Genomic DNA, 25,366 nt, shown 5'->3' with positions numbered 1-25,366 from the left:
TGATACTTGTATCTGACGAAAATTCGTAAATATGTATATCGGTATTTCGTCTTATTTATCCTAAAATTAAATGATATACAGGTGTTGATAAATTAAATGATATTCTGGTGTTGATAAAATCAAATGATATACTGGTGTTGATAAAATTAAATGATATACTGGTGTTGATAAATTAAATGATATACTGGCGTTGATAAATTATATGATATACTGGTGTTGATCAATTAAATGATATACTGGTGTTGATCAATTAAATGATATACTGGTGTTGATCAATTAAATGATATACTGGTGTTGATAAACTTGAATGATGCAGTTACATATAAGCGTCCACCTTTCATGTGATTTTGACTCAAAGTCTCGTTAAAAGTGAATAATGTATTAAAAAAAAAAAAAAAAAAAAAAAAAAAAAAAATTGGTACGCAAAAAGGAGGGTCCGGACTCCCTACCCCCCCCCCCCCCCCCCCGAATCCGCCCTTGTGAAGGGTGACTGAAAATGCAAATGTGACCCAAGTAAGAGGACTTAACATATATGAAATAGCTAATAAAGTGATCAGCGGAAAAATAACATATTTTGGAATAAATCATTGGTTCTTGATCTGCATCTATTTTTCCATTGGACCAGATATAAAAGGGGCGAGGGAGATGTACATAAGATCTACATGTATACACACTATATCCACTCTTGAACAGGTGCAGCTGTATGGAGCGCAAATTAACATAAACTCAAATAATTGAAGATATATTCAATTATTTGAAGATATCATCAATTCATTTGATGCGTGCACCAATTTAATTAAATATCTTTTCAAATAATTAATGATATCTTCAATTCTGAATTATTGCGCGCATTAATTGAATTGATGATAGCATTAATTCTCCAGCTGAATTGATGCGCGCTTTAATTTTATTAAGGATCTCTTCAAATGAATTAATGATATCAACAATTGAATTGATGCGCGCTACAATTCAATTGAAGAGAGCAATAATTGATATATGTAATGCGTTAAATCAATTGATAAGAGCAATAATTGAATTGATGCGAGCATTAATTCAATTATTGCTCTCTTCAATACGCAAGAACGTAAATACCGAGTTAGTGGAACTCTCTTGTAAAGAAGTCCGGAAAAGCGTGTCTATCTTGGGCATTTTTTGTTTATTCAAACATGGCATCGGAAGACGATTTAACCTGTGCATTCCACAATTAAAAACATTTTTAAATGAAAGGTGTGTGAAACGTCTGGATACAGAAAAAATGAACTGAATTTGGCTCGTGAAGCTATATGTTTTGACGCAAGCTGTTCTCAGCTTTGGGAATTTCCTGGCTGACAGCAGTGGGAAAAAAATCCACATAATTTCCATTAAAATCTATCATTTGTGGATATTTCTGCGTATTAGGTTTCTTTCTTGAATCATTACTACAGTCTACTGCAATGCAATGATAGTACACCATTGTTAAAATCAGGTGAATCGATCACAACAAAAGTTGCAAAACTGGTATTGGACAACATGCCCGAATTCTCGCATACTCTGGGTCTCGTGAGACTTTGAAAGGGGAAAGTAAAATTTAAAACCAAGACGGAAAAAGTAGTCGCGATCTTGCGTATTGAATTAATATTTTTAAATTCATTTGAAGAGAGCAATAATTCTTTTAGAAAGAGCAGATATATAATTAAAAATATCTTCAATTCAACATATCCACTATTGCATTATAATGATCTAGTTCTTTAATTGAATTGTTGCTCTCTTTTTAAAAAAGACTTAACACCTTATTAAAAAAGAATTAACACCTTATACAAAAGCATTGTAAATGATTAAAGATATCTTCAATTGAATTAAAGAGATCATCAAATTATTTATACCGAGCTCTAAATTAATTATTGCGAGTAATATTTTTATGAAATCAATTGAATTGAAGAGAGCAATAATTGAATTAATGCGCGCATCAAATCTATTCTTGCTATCATTAATTCAATAGACGGGTGCATCACTTAAATTGAAGAGGGGAATAATTGAATCGAAGCGCGCATTGTCACGTGAGAATGGATTATTTAAGTATTAATATTATATATATATATATATATATATATATATATATATATATGTAAAGGCCCTGGAGTAGATTACCAGGCGAGCTTTACGTAAACATTTTGTTGATGAGGAATTGTGAGATTTGCTTTTTTTTTCGTATTTATTTATCACATCAATTAGAACACACTTATCACAATTTAATGACGAATAGACGTTTTCTGCATACAACAAGTTTTTACATTCATGCTATTTTTTTTTTTTATTATTTTTTTTTTTTGGTCATAAATACGCAATCGTGTAAATACCAGCCCGGTTAGAACTTTCATTGAACAACGAGAATTTTTTCAATAGCTTTTTCTTCACCCGTCTTGTCACACTCGACGACTTTTGCATGTTTCTTTTCTTATCGCCGTGAAACAATTCCTCCTTTAACTTGGTATTGAAAAAGGAATTTCCGAGTCGTTGGTCGTGATCTATCGACATAAGGTCGTTTCTGGTACTAGTACGGAACAGTCCGGTCGAATACCGTCGGCGATCACGTGATACTCTGGTGAGGCCAAAGTTTTCAGGAGTGACGTTGATACTTTTTCCACATCCGGAGTCTTTTGATGTTTCAGGGAAGTTGATAAAGGTGGATGAGGCTACAGGAGGAGTTCTTGGACCTGAGCGGCGTCTGATGGCACGGGGAGTTGATGATGCGGGTGGACTGGTATTGAATATATCAATGGCAGTTACGTGATTCAGAGAATCCTCCTCACAACCCACCACGATCCTTGAAAGATGGGATCCATCGCTGGTCAGAATCTGAATACTTGAATTTTTGGAATTCGAACACCCTTCGATGTAACGTGACGTACACGTGCACGGTTGCACGCGGTCCTCTGATTCACAGTGCTGGCACATTGTTGTCTTGTGTTATCTTAAAATCTGGAAAAGATAATGGAACAGATGAACACAAATGTGCATATCACTGATACTAAATGTAATCATACCAATATCATTGAAAATATGCCATTAATAATGTAAATTACTATGCAGTTTATATAAATAGAAGAAAAAAACTACCATATATATGCATGTTATCATATTAATAGTTTTAAAAACGTCGGGATTTACCATACCTGTAATCAGTGAAACTCTGTGAATTGCTAAGCTACCAATGTCCAGGTGTTTTCTGTTGGATTTCCGTTTTTATATGGTGAAGACATTGGATCTCACTGCCAACATTATAGTATTGATGAGATTGTAATTGAGAGAACTTGAAAACTTCTCTTGCCGGTCTTGATGACCCGTGCGTCCAGGTGAGAGAGTAATTAGCTCTAATGAGAATGGAAATCAATGGTTTGTTTTGAAAATGTTCGTAGATTATTTTCATATTATTTATTTAAGTAATGACAATGACAATAGTTTATTCTCATAAACTGACAAACTGTACAGTGTAGAGAAACATAACTAGCTAACTCTCTCAATAATAGTTTTTATACATTGTAAATTCACATAGTTTCAACAAATTGATTTTATTTGTTTTGTTAAAAAGTTGTTCAAACTTATACACATTTGGGTGTAAATAGAAGTACTTTGGTACATAGTAATCATGATTGAAGTATAGATGGATCATTACAATTAAATAAATAATGGTACTCATCGCCAATTTCATTTTTTAAACCATGCCAAGAAATTCTTAGCAAAATCTCCGGTATAGAAAAACCGTTATAAATCAGTGACCGCAATTAAGAGATAAGCGACGACTACTATTAATCAGCATGTAATATGGCCCTATTGAAGCCAACGAATTCAGACCGGACGGGATTTCTTGGCATGGTCATGATTTTTGTGTATTCAACTAAAAACACTCAAATAACCCCATACAAGCTTATTTGGTCAGTTTTGAAAATTATTTTTGCACATTAATGGCAAAAATTACAAATTGTGACCCCCCCCCCCCCCACCCTTGCATTTCATCACATATTTTGAATGAATCGTTAGAGAACGTTGTAATTTAACACTTGTTTAAATTGATGCCAATAACGCGCTAATGCCGAATAACGCTGTTGGAAATGCTCATTGTTACCCGTCTCGTCTGCCGACACCGCAAAAACAACATCCTACGCAGAATTTTCGAAAGCTTTTACCCGCAAACAAGACTACACTCAAATCCACATGTTTTTCACATGTGTGTAAACAGCCTGAGTGCACCTCAGGAAGTAGCCTCAGCTACCAACATCAAATAGTTCCTTTGTAACTGATTATTTCCGAAAATTACACAAAATTTTCTAATCAGGGGTACAAAAATTAAGAGAAAAGAAGAAGAGGAAATGAGAAGAATCGCGCAGGGGAAAAAAATCATTCTTTTAAATATATGGAACTACCATTGACTAGGTTCATTTTAAGTTCATTTTGATTGGACAATTACCGGTGTGATACCTTTACACATTAGACGAACGATCCCGATGCCGGCATATTTTGTAGAATATTGAATATACCTTTCTGTCTGCAGAATGTGTATTGATACAGTAGTTCATATTTTTAAAATTATTTTTACTACCCCCCCCCCACCCCACCCTTTCAAATTTTCCGTTCCAAACTCGGCTATACCGTACTCGTTTACCATGCCAAGAAATTCTTAGCAAAATCTCCGGTATAGAAAAACCGTTATAAATCAGTGACCGCAATTAAGAGATAAGCGACGGCTACTATTAATCAGCATGTAATATGGCCCTATTGAAGCCAACGAATTCAGACCGGACGGGATTTCTTGGCATGATAACTTACAAATTCTATTCTCTCTTGGTATATTATATGTCCAGGTGAGAGGGTAATTAGCACTAATGGAAATGGAAATCAATGGGTTTTTTTGAAAATGCACATAAATTATTTTCATATTATTTAATAATGATAATGAAATAAGTTTATTCAATCCCCCCTAAATGCATATATATATAGTTTCAAAATAATAAAAATAATGATAAAAAAAAATTAAAAGTTCAACGTGCCTCGTGCCATATTAAATGTATAAGGGTTTTTTTTTCCCATATCAAGCCCCCCTCCCCTCTTTTGTTACCACATAGTAAAACTTCTTTCAAAAGCATGCTATGGACTATTCCTTGTTTTACTCGTGCAAAAGGGCAGATAACTCAAATCGGAAATTTCTGGTTCACATCGAATGTGTTAGCATTTTTTCAAATACGTCACATCCGGTTATATTATATGAGAATGAAAATTAGGGAGCCGATATGTCAAAATGTTATTAGTGTAGGTGTGCTTTAAGCTGCTCTTCAACACATTCCTCATTAAATGCGCACATTTAATTAAATGAACTTCTCTGCCACATCAAAGATGAAGAAGAATATGAAAGGACTTACTCTACCGGGAGGAGAGAACACAACCCCCCCTGCCTCTGGGCCTGCAGGGGACCAACTCGAGTACGTTTATTTCAAATTTTACTGTGTATCAAGAAGTATGCTGTAGTAATTTGCATTAAAATATGTTCTTCAGTAGTAGGGAAATAAATTGTAGCAATATTGTTTTGCATTAATTTGCTTTTTTTGTATTTTCCGGCATTTTTTATCGTGGCAAGGGCATAGCATGGCAGTTATTGACCATGTGGTCAATATAATTAGTCACAGTCAGATTACATGATATATGTGTGACCATTATGTTTTTATTCAGACTTTCTTTTTACATTATTGGTATGGAAAGTTGACTCAGTATTGGAACTGTGTGGCTATAATTAGTTGGTGTCAGTGAATTAATTTCATTGAATTTCAATTAGGCCTTACTCTCAAACCATAAAATATTGAAAGAGGCAGGAGTTTTGTGTCACATTTATTTTCACACAGTGGTTTTAAGAACTTATTTTTTGTTATAACTATGTCTATAGTCTCTATGATTTATTTTCAAATTAAGGCCCTCTTGGGCGTACAGCATACATTAATGTTAATATTTCAATGTGCAATGTTTATAAAAGTGATATTCATAACATTTCATGGTTTGGGTCTCAAGTGAAAATGGACCTAGGTTAGAATAGTTCCTCAGTACCCCTTGCTTGTCGTAAGAGGCAACTAAGTGGGGCGGTCCTTCAGATGGGACCGCAAAAACTGAGGCCCTGTGTCACAGCAGTTGTGGCATGATAAAGATCTCTCTCTGCTCAAAGGCCGTAAAAGTCTAGCATAGGCCTAAATTTTGCAGCCCTTCAACAGGAATGGTGACATCACAATCAATCAATCACATGAAGATAGTGAAAATAAGACAATATGCAATACCTGAACATGTTATATGTTTAAGTTTTTGATCAGCCAGACTTGTGCAGTTGCCTGGGTAGTATTCCTTCTGTTTGTAAAATATTTTTGAGTAGTAACTGCGAATAATAAAATTCAGCAAAGAACCTCCCCTTTTTGAATATTTATCTCAACATTTTTGTTTTATGAATATGTTAAGTATATAATTTGGTACACATGTATTAAGTATATGATATTGTATAAGTAGTATATATATTGAATCATCGTTCAACCAAGTAGGTTGTGCATGTATAGCACTTTGAATGTGATATATGGAATTGATTTACTATGAACACAGCATGAGGAAGCTGTACTGGTAGAGGTTAGAATTGGTTTGAAGGAAATAAGAAGCCTGTGATAAATACATCTAATAGATAAGATGAATAAGATGAGAAGGTCTAAATGCACAAACAGGGTACATATGTAGTAGTATACATTTAATATATACATGCTCTCTTCCTTGGTTAAGTGCTATGTTATACTGATGGTTATGTTCCTTTATATATTTAAACAATCAAGGATAGCAATAAAATTGGATTCAAATGAACAGACTTGATTTGACAATCCCGTGTGTGAGCATAATTATGTATTATGATTGTGACAGACAGTTCATAGGTGTATGTAGGATATACATGTATCTAATTACAGTAAACCCACAGAAATCAGTGGCATAGACCTACAGGATTTACAACAGAGGGTAAAAGAAATGGACATCAATGAACAACAGAGAGAGAGGCTAGAAACATTCCTCACCCAGAAAGAACAAGTCGGGGAGTTGACCCAGGAAAACGATTTTGAGAAGCTTGGGGAACTTGGGGCAGGAAATGGGGGTGTTGTCATGAAGGTCATTCACAAACCCTCGGGGATCATCATGGCTAGAAAGGTAAAGCATTTATTTTTGTTCTCTGTATAAAGTGACACATGATGTTTTCAAATAACATGCATCTGTGAGTTAATTTTGGAGTGGTCAAAGAATATTCATACACTCATAGTTTTTCACATGAAGTATGAGGTACATATATATCATTATGCATGTGAATCTATTATTGTGTCCCCCAGAACATGTATATATATTTGGAATCCCCCACCACCCACACTATGCACTTAACCTATCAGTTTGGCTTACCTTTAAATAATTTCTTCATTATTTAATATTGATTGCAGTTGGTAAGGAATACCCTGCAGTACCGTTCATCAATAAAAGAGATTTCAATGTCTTAAGATTGTGTTATTTATGGATATAGCAAAGTCACAAATTATTCCTTTGAGAAATAAATTTCATTTTTGAAAATACATGAAGGTATGAATTGCAACACATCATGCCAGCATACTTCATGAAGGGTGTTAGATTCCCAGCTATTAAAATAGGCGTACTATATTTATCAAGATTCAGACGCACAGTGTGTACAACTGCAGCACATTCATGAGAAAATGGCTATCATTACAATTTATAAGGATATCGAAGACAAAACATGGGAAATGTAGATATAATTATGTACATGTATGTCTATAAGTGAATATTTGAAAATCTTGGGAGAATTATCCATAAAAAAAGTTTTACCAAATTGAATATTTAAAACAGGAAGATTAGACTGTTTTATTTTACCTACTTATTTCTCTCTCGAATGGTAAACATTTGGGTTCATTATTTAATATACAAAGTGTAACACAGAAGATAATATGTTTTATACAAAAATTAATGTTGTTTTCATTAAAAATATGACTTAGGAGGTACACCACATCGTCAATCATTGGCTAGCTCAGAGAAGCTCAGTAGGTTAGCACGTCGACTGCTGAACTGTAGATCGTGGGTTCGAGTCCAGCAATGGTTTTAAAAAATTTCAGATTGCTTTCTACTATATGTAAAACTGCATTTTTTGACTAAATAAAGTAATTTTGAAAGTTTCAATTTCAAAATTTTGTTGTACATATCCTCCACTTTTCATCCATATCAAATTTCTCTGGTGTAGCATACCTCCTTTATTTACAAGCACAATGGGGGAACACTCCTGAATCTATATTCAACAGTTTATGTACACTAATAGCTTTAAGCGTAGATCTGTTGAATTTCCTGAAAGAACCTGAATTAGCAATGTTGTATTGATAACTTTCACATGCAATCAATAAGGAAATGAACACCCTGCAGTCGGTGCTATTGATTGGCTGATCTCTTGCTTTGTGATGTCACTGTTGACAGTGGTAATTACTTTGTAATAATAACAGGAATACAGACTGATCCTACCCTGCTTGTGCATTATTCATGCAAGCAGCATATACACCTCTTACAAGCTTGTACAGAAATTGTCAAGATATTGAGCTACCCATTGTACTTGGACCCTCTACATGAAAATCAGCTAATGCTTTCTTTTCATTACTGTTCCCAGAATAGACATCCAATGAAATGTTACAAGTACTAAGGTTTTACACTGAAACCTTTTAACGAGAACCATACTTACATTAGCTATGATAAGGGCTCTAATAATTGATTTTGATTGCATGGTCAAAAAAAGATTTGAATATTTTTGTTTTATGTTATTGAATTCAGTTGGGATTTTAAAAATCTGTATATGTAGGTCAATAGTTGCATATTTTAAATGCCATGTGTGTGTCTTGTTTGGAGAACTTTGACCTCCTACATATTTCTCTTGGGCTACATTGTAAATGTGTCAATGTGCTCGTGTAATCATATTAATGTCAACTCACCTGGTAAAATATAACATATGGGGAAATCAGTGAAAATCGTGTAGCCAGAGTTCAAGGAAGTTGATATTAATTAATGGCTGTGAGTTGGAAGATACTGTAACTGATGTTACAGGTGGGGAATTATCTAGCATTTTATTTAGTAGTGAATTAAATCACATGAAAGGGATACTTCTGTTATTATAAAGTGTATATTATTTCCCCTCGAGGAGAAACTCCCAGTTGTATAACAGTCTAGTGTAAACATTCCATCCATCTATTCCTTCATGCAGATCCGGGATTTATCAAGGTTATCTTCATTTTCAGCAAAGGGTACATTTCCTTTTTGACAAAAAATGAATGTTTTCCCTGCATTGTAATATTTGTATCAATCCTATTCATATATTCTTGTATAATTTTTCTCAAAAGTTCAGTCAGTGGCCAGTCATTTATGCAATTGTTCTGCAATATTGTGATCTGAAAAGGATTACACCCCCCCCCCCCCTCCCCCCCCCCCCCCCCCCCCACACACACACCCCTTGCATCCTCAAAAATTGCCCATGAATATGAAATGAGTTTTAACATTTAAGAGGTGAATATAATTCTGCATATATATTGTGAATGAATATTATTTGCATACATGTATATGTACATTGTTGATAGAAAAAGTTTAAAGAACAGTTTTCTGTAAAGGGACTTTAGATATGTATGTGTTAATACATTGTTATGGCTATGCAAATACATTTAATATCATTAAAGGTAAAATCCCCCCCCCCCCCCCCCGCCCCCCCAAAAAAACAACCACAGTGTATATCAAAGACCGTTTGGCATGGCTGGCAAAATTCATATAGTCCAGTAATGTACTCTATATAGTATAATGTAGTACTAAGTGTCTGCAGTTTCAGTTAACATATATGAGCTTTTGCAAATATCAACATACACCTGGGTAAGTTGGCACATCTGTATCCACATAATGAATTCAGGAGAGATTATCTTATTGTCTTTTCTGTTTCAGCTTATTCATTTAGAAATCAAGCCGGCTGTTCGCAAGCAGATAATCCGAGAACTTAAAGTACTCCATGAGTGTAACTCTCCATTTATAGTGGGCTTCTATGGTGCTTTCTACAGTGAAGGAGAAATTAGTATCTGCATGGAGTACATGGTAGGTCATGTATCATTACATACTTATAAAATAAGGTGGAGAGTAGTCAGTGTACCGTTACGTACATTATAGAGAGGAGTGGTGGGCACTCCTAACACTTCATTGATTGATTTATTTCATTGGCAACCAAATAGTTGAAAGTACATGTACACGACATAACACAAAGAGAGTGTTTAAATCTGCCTCTCAAAGACATGGTAATATGCCTTACACTTTTCTATGTGTCATTTTTTCCTGATAATTAAATTCATGGGTTTTTTTTTTTATAAATTACAACCAAGATGATTGAACTCCAGAGCAAACTTTTTTATTAGAAGAATTCTTTTGTTAAAAGTACATAACATGTATAAGTATAATCAGGATTCCTATGTACACACAAATATACATTAAAGGAAATTCTTAGGGACAAAATATCATTTTAAGAATTCAGAATTCAATAAGTGCAAAAGAACAATATTCTCATTGTATTAAGAATGCATGTGTATACAAATATAATACATGTAGTATTAAACTAAAATTCTCATGAACAAGTACAAAACATTGTTAGAGGAGTAATTCCTGAATGCATTAACATGGCCATGATGTTACAGAAGAATTTCCTAATACAAGAGAAGTTTCACTGTCAATAAAGTTAAACCAACTCAGAGGAGTCAGTCATAAAGTTTCTTTTGTGGAAATATTGTATTTTAGTTCTTGAATTACATGTACATATGTATAGGTGTCATAGTCTGTTCTTAGAATATGCATATACTTTGTTGTTTTCAAAACTATGAGTCATTCATTTAATGGATATTGAAATAAAAATCATTTGTGATGTAGTTCTCCAACCATTATCCCAGGTTTTTTTAATGAAGGTAATTTAGACCGGGTTTAATGAGACAGAAAATTTCAATTTCCTCCCAGTAATAGACAACTTCAATGTAAAATTGTTATTCTGAGTTTTCTTGTAGGATGGTGGATCATTGGATCTGATACTTAAGAAAGCTGGTAGGATTCCTGAACCAATCTTGGGAAAATTAACTGTAGCGGTGAGTGGCAATTACGCAACAGAGTCAAGCAATTCAGGGAAGGGATATTGAAAATATTTATTACACAAAGAAAAAAACCTGGCTGTAAAGGGAATTGAATTGCAGCTTTTGTTAGTAAATGTTATTTATTGAATATAATATCTGATAGTTTCTTATCAATTTTGCAGGTTTTAAAGGGATTAAGTTATCTTCGAGAAAAACATCAGATCATGCACAGAGGTAGGTTTTAATTGATCTGGGAGAACCATGTTGTAATGAATTGGTTTTATGCACTCTTCAAAGTAAAGATATTAAAACTATTGATTTCAGCAGTTCTAAATCCTGAAGTAGCTGTCGCACATCTGAAATCTTTGAAATTTGGAATTCATTTAGGTGTTGACTTCTCAATTAATTAAACAATAAAATGCTTTCTTTATTGTTTCATTGGGTGATGAAGGTACATGTAGCTAGCATTGCAGAAAAAATTCATAACCCGCGTAAGTGGGTTATGTAAGTTTTTCTGCAATGATTGCTACCTTCATCAACCCATTGAAACAATAAAGAAAGACATTTTATTGTTTAAATTTATATTTTTATGTATTGTTTTAAAATATAACCTAGATTTAAGTACTAAAATATATGGTTGACCCATTTGATACTTTAAACGGAACAGCCAGTGCACCCTTTGACCTTGATGACACTCCATATTTGGTAATGATTACACAGACAGGTGGTACTTAAAAAACCGGATTGAACTAGTTTGCAACAAGCATGCATTCAGTATTGTAGATGAAAGCCATACAAGAGTAAAGATTCAGTGAATGTAAATAGTGGCTAATACATTAAACAGAGATGTAAGAAGATGCCGAAACATTCCAAGACATTCGTTAACCATGCTGTTATGTATTGATACCTTATTGAGGCTTTAACTGCACCAACAACTTTATCTCCCTTTCATTCACATTTAACTTTAATTATGTCTCCCCTTCCCAGAAGGGGGACATATTGTTTTAGTGTGAATTCTTCTTCTTCCGCTTCTCATACAAAGTTTGTCCGAGTCATAACTTTTTTTGTCTTTTGACATAGGCCTTTTATATTTAGTATGTGGGTATACCATGATAAGATGGTGTGTTGTGTGTCATTTTTGATGACCTTTGACCTTAACCTTTTATGTAAAGGTCAAATAATAGAATTTTTGGGCCTTTGTTTTCTGTCTGCGGACCATGCCTGGTTTGTCTTTTGACATAGGCCTTTGATATTTAGTATGTTGGTAAGTTTAATTTACTGTCATATGTTCACAACATTGTTCCTTGGTAGAATCACATATACATATAGGTGTCTGGTGACTATCATGTAACATAATTTTTCGCTTTAAAGATTCCTAAAAAATGTTTTTTAAAAACTATGGAAAATGGAAGGGGAGACATGGGTTTAGTGTGCTAAAACAATTCTTCTTAGTTTATTCATTGAATTTTGATAAGTCCCTCTGAAAAGTCAATTGACTTTTTAGTTCCCTACTGACGAAGTCTACGGGGACTTTAGGTTTGTACTGTCTGTCAGTCAGTCCGGTAAATCAGTTTTCTGCACTTTTTTTCACTTTTCTTGCAGATGTTTGATATTTTAATTGGGTACATTGCTTTGCCATAACAAGTTACAGATCAAGTTTTAATTTCTTCTTAGTCTGTTGATTTTTCACTAAGTTATGGCCCTTAAATTTAGAAAAATAGCATGAATTATCAGTTTTCAGGACTGTTTTTGTTGTGCTTGCAGATATTCATTTGATATATGGTACATTTTGCTTTGCCATAACAAGTTGCAGATCAAGTTTGAATTTCATCTCAGTCTGTTGATTTTTCACAAAGTTATTGCCCTTGGACTTAGAAAAATAGCATAGATTATCAGTTTTTCAGACTCTTTTTGGTTGTGCTTGCAGATATTCATTTGATATTTGGTACATAAATGTAGTTTTACTTTAACAAGTTACAGGCCAAGTTTGAATTTTGTCTTGGTCCATTGATTTTTCACTAAGTTATTGCCCTTGGACTAAGAAAAATAGTATGAATTATCAGTTTTCAAGACTATATTTGTTGTACTTGCAGATATTCATTTGATATTTGGTACATTGCTTTGCCATAACAAGTTACAAATCAATTTCGAATTTCATATCGGTCTTTTCATTTTTCACTAAGTTATGGCCCTTGGACTCAGAAAAATAGCATGAATTATGAACATCCACGTTTCTTATTTCTGTAGATAAAAATACTACACAATTTCTAGCATAGTAATACAGCAATGTAGCTAAATGTAGCTAAATTATTCATGATCACTTTCATTTCACAGTTCATTGACTTGGTGAAAGACCTAAACCTGATTATAGATTCGTCTTTTTTCCTGGTCTAGTCTTCGTACCTGAATAGTAGTTTATTTCCAACCATTCCTTTCCTTTCCTGGTTCCCCAGTTTCCCCTTTACCATAACCTACATAATGAACTTTGAATGTTGTTGCAGTCCAAGAATTTTAATGACTGGTAGGGAACTATGTATTGGCATGCAATATTCTCAGAATGCTTATTGTAGAAGTAGTTCATTTCACCACCATTAATAGGCTTGAACAAAATTAAGAATTCATGCATTTTAAGTTAATGGCATGTTAATGAGGTATATGTCTTGTTTATTGCAGATGTCAAACCTTCCAATATATTAGTGAATTCAAGAGGGGAAATAAAGATCTGTGATTTTGGAGTTAGTGGACAACTCATTGATTCAATGGCCAATTCCTTCGTAGGAACCCGGTCCTATATGTCAGTATGTACCTTTTCAGATACCGAGGAAAAGTTACTTTCTCTCAACAATTTGTTGCTTCAATAACAGCACATGTGGTTTAGATTGTACCAATTTGAAATATATGTATACTATGTGTATAGATTGTACATGATGTATATTGCCCCCCCCCCCCCCCCCCCCCAATACACACACTTGTTTACGAATTGCCAGGAACCGCCTAAATAGCCATCATTGTCTGTATGGCGCAGTCTGACTGGCTGGTAGTTCTCATGAATATTCCAAGCAAAAGGTCATGCGGACGTGACCCCCTATGGGGTTATGTCAGATCCTATTGTAGTGACTGTGAACGTATCTTAGGATCTGATTATAAATAGATTGACTTTAGTGAGAGTTGAAGTATTGATTTCAATATGAATAATCACATATCAGAAATATCTTTCAAGTTTGTTCTAGAAATGAAACATGACATGAAGAGTATTTAGGACTTGAGGACAGGGGTGTGATTTTTCCTCTTTTCAGAGGAAATCCTCTGATTTGCTCAATTTTCGAAAATATGAAACACTCTGGGTTTGATCTAAAGTGGCAGAAAATGATAATTTTCCAGGTAGGGTGAGGTATTTTCCTCCCTTTTTGACCAGTTTTCCTAAGATTTCTGAGGAATTCAGTCACATCCCTGTGAGGATGATTCTTATTGCTTTTTAGGTCTCGAGTCAAGGTCAATTCACTGAATTTGTATGCTATATATTGTTGATACGTGTGACCTAATTTCAGCCAGAGAGGTTACAGGGCACCCACTATTCTGTACAATCAGACATCTGGAGCCTGGGTTTGTCCCTGGTGGAGATGGCCATTGGCCGTTACCCAATACCTCCCCCTTCCCCGGAGGATCTGGGTAGTATATTTGGAGAGGAAGCCATGGCTGAACACTTGGAAGCAGCTAGGACAGGCAAACCCTTGAAAGGTTAGGGACAGAGACTATTCTGTGTGCCTTTACAAACATCAAACAAAGCAATCTTAAATGGTTCAATAAAAAATGTTAATGTTTTTAAAAAGAATGTTTTCATTAAAGATTCTAGAAAATGAAATAAGGATGCGATTGGCAAATGATTATGATACTAACATGTTGTACAATTTGAATTTGTGTGTAAACCAATGATTTTGCTCACTGAACATGCTCAAAGACTGGATGGTAAAATACATGTATTAGTCAGACACACCATATTTTTTATGTGTATAATTCAATGTGAATTTAGCTAAGACATCAATTATTTTACTTAAACTTTCTCTATACATGTACTGTGCCTCTTTCCAAAGTCTCTGGGGAAAAAGACCCAGTGCTGTACATCAATTTGGTATCTGTTAAAAAAAAAAAGAAGACTTCTGAGTTTAGTAACCTTTGACCTGTCGTTAGGATCTGTCCACGAGTATCATTGTAGTGTGCTATTTTCAGGATGTCCTGGAGATTTTCAGGTTCTTACAGGTGATGGCCCTTTACCAATGGCCATCTTTGAACTTCTTGAGTACATTGTAAATGAGGTAACATGCGATAAAGAAGAAAACTAAAACCTACCTGTATGCTGCCTATAGTACACTCTCAGTTCTCTTGTTCAAAGTAGCTCACACCATGAAGAGAGGTTTCCTTATCTCGCCACTTTATGTGATAACCAGTTTTGTATTTGAATATTGTAATTGCAATATTTTTCTTCTTTTGTAAATCAATGTGTGCTGTTTTAAACAAGAGACCTAGTGTAGACTGTACACAAGCTTTATACCAGCTGCTGGATTGTAACGTGTGCATTTCATTATGTTTTATATTTCTCCATTTTTCATATATTTTAATTTTGTTCTTTATTTTCAGTGCCATATTTTGAGTTGTAAGGATTTTTCCTATCCATTCTTCCTAATTCCAAATGTTGCAAATACCAGACACATAATAAAAAATTGGTTTCATTAATTTACAAATTTACAATTGATATATATATATATATTTATGTATGTATGTATGTATATATATATATATATATATATATATATATATATATATATATATATATATGAGAGAAAAAAATGACTATAATATTAAATAAAGAGAAGATAAAATGAATATGATATTAAATAAAGAGAAGATGATATAAGATTTAGTAACCCCTTTTCACTGTAGTACAATACATTTGATATTCATTGTGCATCATTCATCCTTCATGATGTTGTCAACATCTGTGTGTGTTTCTCCAGTCATTTGTCTTCATTCCACATGGCTTTAACAATGTTTTAGTTCGCTTGCAACAAGGAAGTGGACTATGCAGTAATATAAAAGTTTGTGATCATTCTGTGCTTGTTTTATGCATTTTAGGCTCAGACAGAAATAGTTTTAGCTTCCCGGGTCCGCCTGGCACAGATGGCCCTCGACCCATGGCCATTTTTGAGCTTTTAGATTATATTGTTAATGAGGTATGTGTAGGGATATTAATGGTTTGAAATGATGCATTACAGTAAAAAACAGTTAGAAATTATGATTTGTTAGTGTTGTAACTAATGTAGTTTATAGATTTGATAATACCATTTGCTAGGAAATGTACTCATAAGCCAGCAGGAATGGTACATACCTAGTATAGGGTACACAAAATAAACTTTGAAACCTCACAGAGGAGTCCTATGCACTCAGTTTCTTAGTCTGGTTTTTTAAAACACAAAAGCAGTTATCTAGTAATCCTCGAAATTCCTTTCTCTCTACTTGTTTTCTCTTAGCATGTTTTGATACATGTAATTATTTGGTAAATTGAAAATATTTGAACTGCACTGTAAATTTCAAGATATTTCTGCTGGAAATGTTGTGGGAAAACTATAACTTTTCAGTTTTCTCTGTAGTAATTTAAAATTTTCTTTGTATTTCATTTATTAAGTAAGGTTTTTTTTGTTAGGGTTTTAAGTATTGTTAAAAGTGTAAGAATATGTTCTTTTATTTCTCTTTCATGAATATTAACACTGATTAAATACAGCGTAAAAAGTTATGGAGCACTTCTTATTAATTTGAAACATCCTTTGATTGATGGTGTATGATTCTTTTTTTCTTTTTTTTTTTTTGATTTTAGTTCAGTGGATGTGCTTTTTGTATGATTATTCATGTTGTTAAGTGCATTTTTCATGATTAAACACCCAAAATACCACAAGTGAATTTGGCATGCTCAAAGCATCTCTGTAACCTTTAAGCATATTGACCGATAGAAATAATTACCCAAGCAAACCTATATTCACTACAAACAATAGTACATGTTGTGTATTTAGGGATTTTTTGACAAAGCATTAAATATACAAATGTATAACATAATGAATTATAGTAAAATATAGTCACATGGTACACAGATTTTGAAAATATATGCATGAGATCCACTGATAAGCTTAAATATTGTTAAAGTACGGTGTATGTGTGATAATTTTGTTCTGAGAAAACCAGTGGCCATGACATTCTGTTGTAACTTGATGAAAAGCTTAACTTGTTTATAAGAATACCAACTTTACAAGAATTAAAGAGTACCTGTCATTTTGAAAACTGTTTTACAATGAAAAACAGATTATAAGTTCATGTTAATATTTTTAATTTAAATGATTTTCACTAATGAGAGATGTGATTGTTGTGTATTGCTCAGGGAACAAGATGTTTAATATGATCTTTTACTGTTTACAGCCACCACCTACTCTGCCCAAAGGAAAATTCTCTGACCTCTTCATTGATTTTGTGGAGAAATGGTAAGACTGATATGGCATGTAGGAAATTGTAATTTGGTTGTTTAAAAAATCCTGGTGCCTGTCTAAATCTAGAGATTCTTCTAGTTGTTGGTGTCACACTTTGAGGGGAAAACTCTATTTTTTGAACCAAGGGGAATACAGTGAAACTTCTCTAAACCGGCCGGCTCTCGGACCGGAAAAAACGGCCGGTTTAGAGGGATGGCCGATATACCAAGAATTTAGCAATTATAGACGTTTTATTTCAATATTCACAAAGTAGGTACTGTTCACTTTGATCTGGTGATCTATGATCAATTATCGGTGGAGATTAAATTAGTCCCCTTGTACCTAAAGGTAATTATGAATTACAAGAAATATTCTCCCTGAAATCATCTAATTTTAAACTGAAAATCTATAACAGGATACATAAAGAAAACACAGAGGCCTATTATTGGAATTCCTCTTACCTATAAAAACTCTGTTTACATTCATCGCTTATGTCATTAACAATTTTGTTTTCACGTTTTTCAAAAGTACAGTAGTAAATATGAAATTGTAATTTGAATATTTCTTTGGAATTTTAAGTCTATGGAAACCAAGAAAATTAATCTATCTTTTAATAATTATCATTAACAGTCATGGGTTTGTTCTTTATTAACTACCGCTTATATCCATATGGTAGTATGGTGAAACAATATGGCGTTTTATTCTGTATTCATTCAATATGCTCCTAACTGTTTTTGACATTTTGAGCAGGATTTGGAAGGGTTTCTTGGATTAGCTAGGTGTCAATTAACACCCTTGACAGCACAGGTAAATAATAGAAATTAAAGAGGCCACTAGTGTTTTTCACACCTCCAGTTGATAATTTCCCACCTGGCCAGTTGGTCAGTCAATTTGCACACCTGGATGATCTTGATCAACCTCTGGCCAAAATTTTCTTGTCTTCAAAAAGTGGCCTGTATGTTAAGGGTAAATTACACATGTTTCTTAACAAATGTACTTTAAAAAGTGGCCGATGTCCGGTTTTCAGGGGTGGCCGGTTTTGTAAGACTTTCTTTGTAAGGAAATGTTAAGATTTCTGCCGGGACTTTGAAAATCGGCCGATATTCAGGGAGAACCGGTTTTCTGAGGGGCCGGTTTGGAGAAGTTTCACTGTACCACTTTGATATTTCACATAGAGATGCCGTGTGACCAGACCTGGATTTCTTTAATAAAAAAAACTTGCATCAAAACTTAGGCTAAAAAAAATTAATTATCTGGTTCTCAGGCCAGTTTTTACAATATTTAATGAGGGAAAGTGGCATTATTATGAAAAAGAATGATGAAAGAGGCTTTTTTTTTGTTTACCCAATGACAATCATAGTCCAAGGCTTGTACTTATGACGAGTAAAATTTTGACTGCTCAAATAAAAGAAAAGTCCAAGTTAAATTTTATATTTCTTCGAGCAAGACTTGTGACCTTGACCTTGGACTGACCTACTTTTTAACCTTTGCTGTAGTTTTTAAACCAAGGGGGATAAGGCTTTGATAGATAATTCATTTTTAGTAGATAGTGACCTTGGTCTTTGACCTAATTTTATAAAATATTTACCATTGGATATATCTTTTGAATTAGGGGGGGGGGGGGGGGGGGGGAGGTTAAGGTAAGTAGAGTCCTGGCTAGCTATGTTGTCTTCTGACAACTTTTGTTATGCCCCCTTATCGAAGATTGGAGGACATACATATTGTTTTTGTCTTGTCTGTCCGAAACTTTGACTTTGCTTATAACTTTTGAATGAGCAATAGGGCTCTCATATTTCATTGTGCATTCCTTGTAACAAGACCTTTTGTGGTACTAAAGGTTGTGACCTTGACCTTGGTGTTTGGTCTACTTTTAAAAAAGTCTATCTAGGCAATATTTCCTGAACTATGTAAGCTAGTGATTTCATATTTTGTAAGTAGATTCCTTGTGACAAGACCTTTCATTTGTTTCAGTGTTGCCACTGAAGGCATAGTGTCTCAACACAGTCACAGCCTATTTTTCTTTTTAAATAGTTTTGTTCACATATACCATCTATGTAAAACTTAATCTGTGAACATATTTATAAATATAAATCCTATGGTTTCGTTTAATTTTATGGTCATGAAATTTCATGGCTTTGCAAGAATATGTACAATATTATTGATGTGTAATTGTAGATAGCTACCCTTATTATTTTCCACAGACACTTGGAGTGTGGATAGCATGTATAGATCTAAAGTGCATACCCCCTACATTCTTTTCGTCTATCGGTCACAAAATCTTTTGAATGCAATCTTGTGAATGCTTCTCCTCCTGTATGGCTTATTGAATAGATTTGAAACTTTGTACAATGCTTCATTGCCATTTGTAGATGTGCATATTTTTGGGATGTGAGGATCCAATTATTTTTTGAAAAGTTATGATGGATCTAAGAGGGGTGGAGGATGTAAAATAGCTTAATCACGAACACTTCTCCTATATGGCTTATTGGATAGACTTGAAACTTTGTATAATGCTTCATTGCCAATTGTTTTCCTAATAGTTTTGTAGTGGATTTAAGAGGGATGGAGGATGTAAAATAGCTTGTAAACACTTCTCCTATATAGCTTATTGGATAATCCTTGAAATTTTATGCAATACTTCATTATCATTTAATGATGCTCACATTGTTCTCACCAGGGGATCTAATGTTTTCCTGTAATTTAATTGTGGATCTAAGAGGAGTGTTTTGTAGCTTTCATATACAGGGTATGTTCACTTTCCCACTGGTACTTCAGCGTAACAGTCATTAGTTTTGTGTCACAACGATGCTGAATCTTTTCTCTTATGTTTTTTCTCAATGCACAAAATGCAGTTCATAATGTTTATGTTCCTACTCATGCTTTCTCCTCCATACCATGCAGTAGAGTACATTAAGGGGAGGGGTGTAAATTGGTGCACTTTAAAATTTGGGAAGCTGGGGAGCCATTTGTTTTTAACTAAAACAATGTCTAGTTTGTATTGGTTTATGAGCCACTGATCAGATCTTGTATTATTTGTAGCTTGAAAAAGAAGCCATCAGATAGAGCTGATCTTCAATCATTAATGGTTTGTACACTTTGATTGTAACAGTTCTACTACAGTCTGGTAATTACATTCTTGTAATGGGGGAAGGGGGGGGGGGGGTGGTATACTGTTATCACCACATCTGTCGTATAGATTTTCTCTCACGCTATATTGATTATTTTCCAAGGCATCTGGATGTGTTATATACCACAGTGTATCTTTGCATCTGATATTTTCAGAAAGCTTTGTTGAATTTTGAAAATAAATGTAGATATGACTGTTGCAAGATTTATTATATGTTAATGGACCGTAAAATGTAACACATCTGTTTTTCCACATAATTTTTTGATATTTTTATATGATATTTACTCACCATGCTTCGTGCTATTTTTAGCTCACCTGAGCCAAAGGCTCAAGTGAGCTTTTCTGATCAAAATTTGTCCGTTGTCTGTCGTCGTCGTTGTAAACTTTTCACATTTTCGACTTCTTCTCAAGAACTGCTGGGCCAATTTCAACTAGTGATGGGCAATTGGGAAAATAAAATTAATCAATGATCGGATTAATCGAATGTACCTTTTCGATTGATTAATCGAAAAATAATCGAATTTTAATGATTACAAAAATTTATGGCATAAATATATTAAATTTACTTTATGTTTTACCCTAGATATTAAGTTATTTAGAATAAAATCATTAGATTGATTGTATCTTGTTTAACGTCTCCCCTCGAGAATTTTTCACTCATATGGAGACATCCAAAATCATAATTAGATATTTGAAGTTAATAATCCCATACTTTCGATTTTATTTTCCCGGGATAGGTATAGATATCTCGACTTTTGTTGTTCTTATGGGATCCGGGTTAGAATAGAGCCTCATTACCCCTTGCTCGTTGTAAGAGACAAGGTCTGAGGCCCCGTGTCACAACAGGTGTGGCACGATAAAGATCCCTCCCTGTTCAAAGACTGTAAGCGCCGAGCATAGGCCTAAATTTTGCAGGCCTTTACTGGCAATGGTGACGTCTCCATGTGTGTGAAAGATTCTCAAGAGAAACGTTAAACAATATTCAATATTATCGGATGATTCAGCTTCGTCAGCCATTTTTGATTTTAGATAAGTCGCGGCAGGAATATTCGTATTATCAAACAAAAAAACAAACAAAAAAAATACCGACGTCGGCGATTTTCAAAATGACAATCGATTATTCACATCGTTTCAGTTATAGCGACCGACAATCTAAAGGTCGGCGACAATCGGTACATCACTAATTTCAACCAAACTCAGCACAAAGCATCCTTGAGTGAAGGGGATTCAAGTTTGTTCAAATGAAGGGCCATGTTCCTTCCAAAGGGAAGATAATCACAAAAATAGGGTGGGGTCATTTAAAAATCTTTTTCTCAAGAACCAGTGGGCCAGAAAAGCTGAAATTTACATGAAAGTTTCCTGACATAGTGGAGATTCAATTTTGTTAAAATCATGACACCCTCCCCCCTCCCAGGGTTAGGGTTAGGGGGCCATAATAGGGGATGAAATTTATACATGTGAATATATAAAGAAAATCTTTAAAAATCTTCTTCTCAAGAACCAACAGGTCATAAGAGTGGAGATTTACCTGAAAGCTTCCTGATATAGAGTAGATTCAAATTTGTTCAGATCATGGCCCCAGAGGGTAGTGTGTGGCCACATTAGGGGATCAAAGTTTACATGCAGATATATAGGAAAATCTTCTCCAGAACCACTGGGCCAATTTCAATCAAACTTGGAACAATTCGTCCTTTGGTGAAAGAGATTGAAATGTGTTTTTCTTTTTCAAATGAGGACTCCTTCAAAGTGGAGATAGTCGCAGAAATTTAAAAATAGGGTGAGGTCATTTAAAAAATCTTCTTCTCAAGAACCAGTGGGCCAAAACTGCTGAAATTTACATGAAAGCTTCTTGACAAAGTGGAGATTCAAGTTTGTAAAAAGCATGACCCCTGGGGTTAGGGTGGGGGCCACAATAGGGTGTCAGAGTTTTACATGTGAATGTATAGGGAACCAAACTTGGCACAAAGCATCCTTAGATGAAATTTGTTAATACATGTATGAAAGGCCATATCCATCTACAAGGGTATATGATGATTAATGAATTTGTAGTCAAGTTTAATAATTAAGTTTGATAATCAATGAATCGTAAACATTACCTTTGAAAAAAATTTGGGAACCAAGCTGCTTGTATAATGATAGTTTTGCTCAAGCTTGTTTATTGTTAGGAACTGCTGCTCAGGTGAGCAATGTGGCCCATGGGCCTTTTGTTGTGAAAAGGACATGCCATAGGTACAGTGTGTATATATCCATGTTATGTACTGACCATTTATAATAATTGCTATTTATTCACAAGAAAAGTTCACGGGATAATTGCAATCGTTCTTGAAATATTTTGTTTTTATACAAATTCTAAAGCGTTGACATGGACATTTCTCATTCGACGATGAGGCTACCAAGTTCCAGAACATATACCTTGCTCACAGACAATTAATTGTGTTTGTTACAGAACCATCAATTTGTGACGAAGTCTGAGGAGGAGGTTATGGACATCGGGAACTGGGTTTGTAAGATGATGAACATCAAACCCGAGCAAAAGAACAGCTAGACAACACACAGCATTCCAGGCCAGCAGATTCCAATGATTAGCATTATGCATTTATTGTGTATCTGAGTGGTTTTCCTCCCATTTTCCTCCATGTGTACATGGTTATATAAATCTTGTACAACCTGTGGTTGTTTAGCTACTTCACATTCGGCTTCATAGGTTTAATATTCTCGTTCTTTTGAATTCACTTCCTCCACTAGAAAAGTACATGTAAAGTAATGTAAGTATCAAAAGATGTAAGTTTGCAATTTGAAAAGTTTTTGAACGAAAATCTATTGATGGGCATAAAGTGATGAAAAACTATAAAAATTTACTTTTACTAAAAAATTTCCACCTACGCAAGTTGCAGTACCGGGGGGGGGGGGGGGGGGGGGGGGGGCAGTGTGAAAAACAAAGGAAATGCTGCGTATGAAATACTGTACAGACATCAATAGACAGTGTGTATTGTGCTAGTACCATATAAAACTAGAGGATAAATGATGTGTTCATACCAGTTGGTAATTTATTTATTTATAGGCATTGTGACTTTTCATGCATGATTATGTATTTTCAAGGAGCACAGTTTATCATTTCACTTTTGGTTTACATGTTTAACAATACTAGTGTGTTTTTAGATATTTTCAGAGTTTTCATGCACTCTATTTAGTAAGTAATTGTGTAATAGATTAAATGTGTTTATGGCAAAAATGCAAGTATTTATGATAATCAAATGAGTCAACTCACTGTTTGAAATAGTGTTGTTTTTTTATATATAAATTTATTGTGACTTTTTATTGTCTAAAAATGATATACTTCACAAAGACTTTAGATCAAGCTATCTCAATGGGCACCAGTTTACCATTTTTTTTGGTAATAATTTTCAAAGACTAATTATAGACGTCCTTTGACAGTTTTCAATGCTTTATAAAAATCTATTGAATGAGACCAAATATTCATTGAACATGGGAGGTAATCATGCATACATATTTTGTCCTCAGCTTTGTATTAAATATCACATAGTGAAATATAAAAAACGATGTATCTGTACTTTGTTTGAAAATTAGTAATGGTTGAACTATATACAATGTACATTTAAAGATTTATAATTAAAATTTTCTTTATCAGATGTTAATGTTGTATTTTTTTGTAGATACATGTAAGACAGTATGACACACCTGACAATTGTTAATAAGCTATGTACCATAAAAGTTAAGTATTAAAATCTGAAAAATTGCCCCATTTTATTGTCAAAAAATGGTCATAGTCGGTGTAAAATTATTGACCCCCCCCCCCCAAAAAAAAGGAAAAATTTTAAAAATCCTGCGGGACTAAACTTGCCTTGATCCACTGAGCTATGAAGGTAGGCAACAAAATTTCAAAGGTGAAGGAATATATGACCGACTACATATTTGTGTCTTTGTCACACAGAGTACTGTAAAACACAAGTGTGTACACATATACATGTACGAGGAATATTTTTTTATATGCTTGACTAAGTTTGTATAGGTGTTCACCTGCAGCAGTTGTAGACAGATTTTCTGCTGCAGTAGTGGGTCAGTGAACAATCGTTTGTGATTGGACAATGGCGATTCACAAGCTGCCAGAGTTGCAGAGTAATACAATACTCTCACACAGTCTAAAGTGTCCGAGTTGGAGCTAGAGCAGACACTTGTGTTAAAAGTTACGATTTCAGTATTGCTGCTTATTCTTGAAATGCCTGGAGACCAGACATAGAAACCAACCAACTGTAGCCTACCCCAACAAGTTAGACGATGCACCACAACAGTAGTGAGATGTAAACTGGATAGTGGGTGAGTGAGTATGAAAATAATATGAGTACTAATAGAAAAAGCGAGTGTAGAACACCCCCAGGACCTTTACAAGTAATGTATAGTGTATTACATTTAAAACACAGCTTGGGCTGTGTGACCTAGGGTGTATTTGTTTGGTCGGGTGGAAAGCTACATTAGTGATCCTAATTTGCTCGTTTGGCAAATAGAGACTGGAGATAAACTGACAAATAGAGACTGGAGATAAACTGACA

The 25,366-nt window shown here is 34.3% G+C and overlaps 1 protein-coding gene across 3 annotated transcripts; it reads left to right on the top strand.

The window, feature by feature from the left end:
• The first annotated feature begins 5,189 nt into the window (after positions 1 to 5,189).
• On the top strand, positions 5,190 to 24,448 carry LOC125650565 (dual specificity mitogen-activated protein kinase kinase 1-like). Of its 3 annotated transcripts, none has more exons than XM_048878959.2 (11): positions 5,190 to 5,453; positions 6,957 to 7,191; positions 10,003 to 10,149; positions 11,100 to 11,177; positions 11,345 to 11,396; positions 13,836 to 13,960; positions 14,711 to 14,900; positions 16,293 to 16,390; positions 17,625 to 17,686; positions 20,711 to 20,756; positions 23,245 to 24,448. In XM_048878959.2, the coding sequence occupies exons 1-11, from the start codon at positions 5,344 to 5,346 to the stop codon at positions 23,341 to 23,343; spliced, it is 1,242 nt and encodes a 413-aa protein (XP_048734916.1). In that variant the 5' UTR covers positions 5,190 to 5,343; the 3' UTR covers positions 23,344 to 24,448. The 3 variants fall into 3 exon arrangements, with proteins under 3 accessions (XP_048734916.1, XP_048734918.1, XP_056021504.1); XM_048878961.2 differs by lacking the exon at positions 16,293 to 16,390 and adding an exon at positions 15,390 to 15,475 and having other exon boundaries at positions 5,210 to 5,453; XM_056165529.1 differs by lacking the exons at positions 16,293 to 16,390; positions 17,625 to 17,686; positions 20,711 to 20,756; positions 23,245 to 24,448 and adding exons at positions 15,390 to 15,475; positions 15,798 to 15,985 and having other exon boundaries at positions 5,210 to 5,453.
• The last annotated feature ends 918 nt before the right edge of the window (positions 24,449 to 25,366 follow it).

Source organism: Ostrea edulis, chromosome 5, assembly GCF_947568905.1.
Source record: "Ostrea edulis chromosome 5, xbOstEdul1.1, whole genome shotgun sequence".
Taxonomy (NCBI): domain Eukaryota; kingdom Metazoa; phylum Mollusca; class Bivalvia; order Ostreida; family Ostreidae; genus Ostrea; species Ostrea edulis.
The sequence above is the reverse complement of the archived record's forward strand: the minus strand, read 5'-3'. Positions and strand labels throughout refer to the sequence as shown.

Bases quoted from the DNA above. Each gene is read 5' to 3' on its own strand.
- LOC125650565 (XM_048878959.2), top strand. From the start codon at position 5,344: ATGAACTTCTCTGCCACATCAAAGATGAAGAAGAATATGAAAGGACTT. The intron at 7,192-10,002 runs GTAAAGCATTTA...TTTCTGTTTCAG, and splicing joins GGATCATCATGGCTAGAAAG to CTTATTCATTTAGAAATCAA. The intron at 14,901-16,292 runs GTTAGGGACAGA...TATGCATTTTAG, and splicing joins GACAGGCAAACCCTTGAAAG to GCTCAGACAGAAATAGTTTT.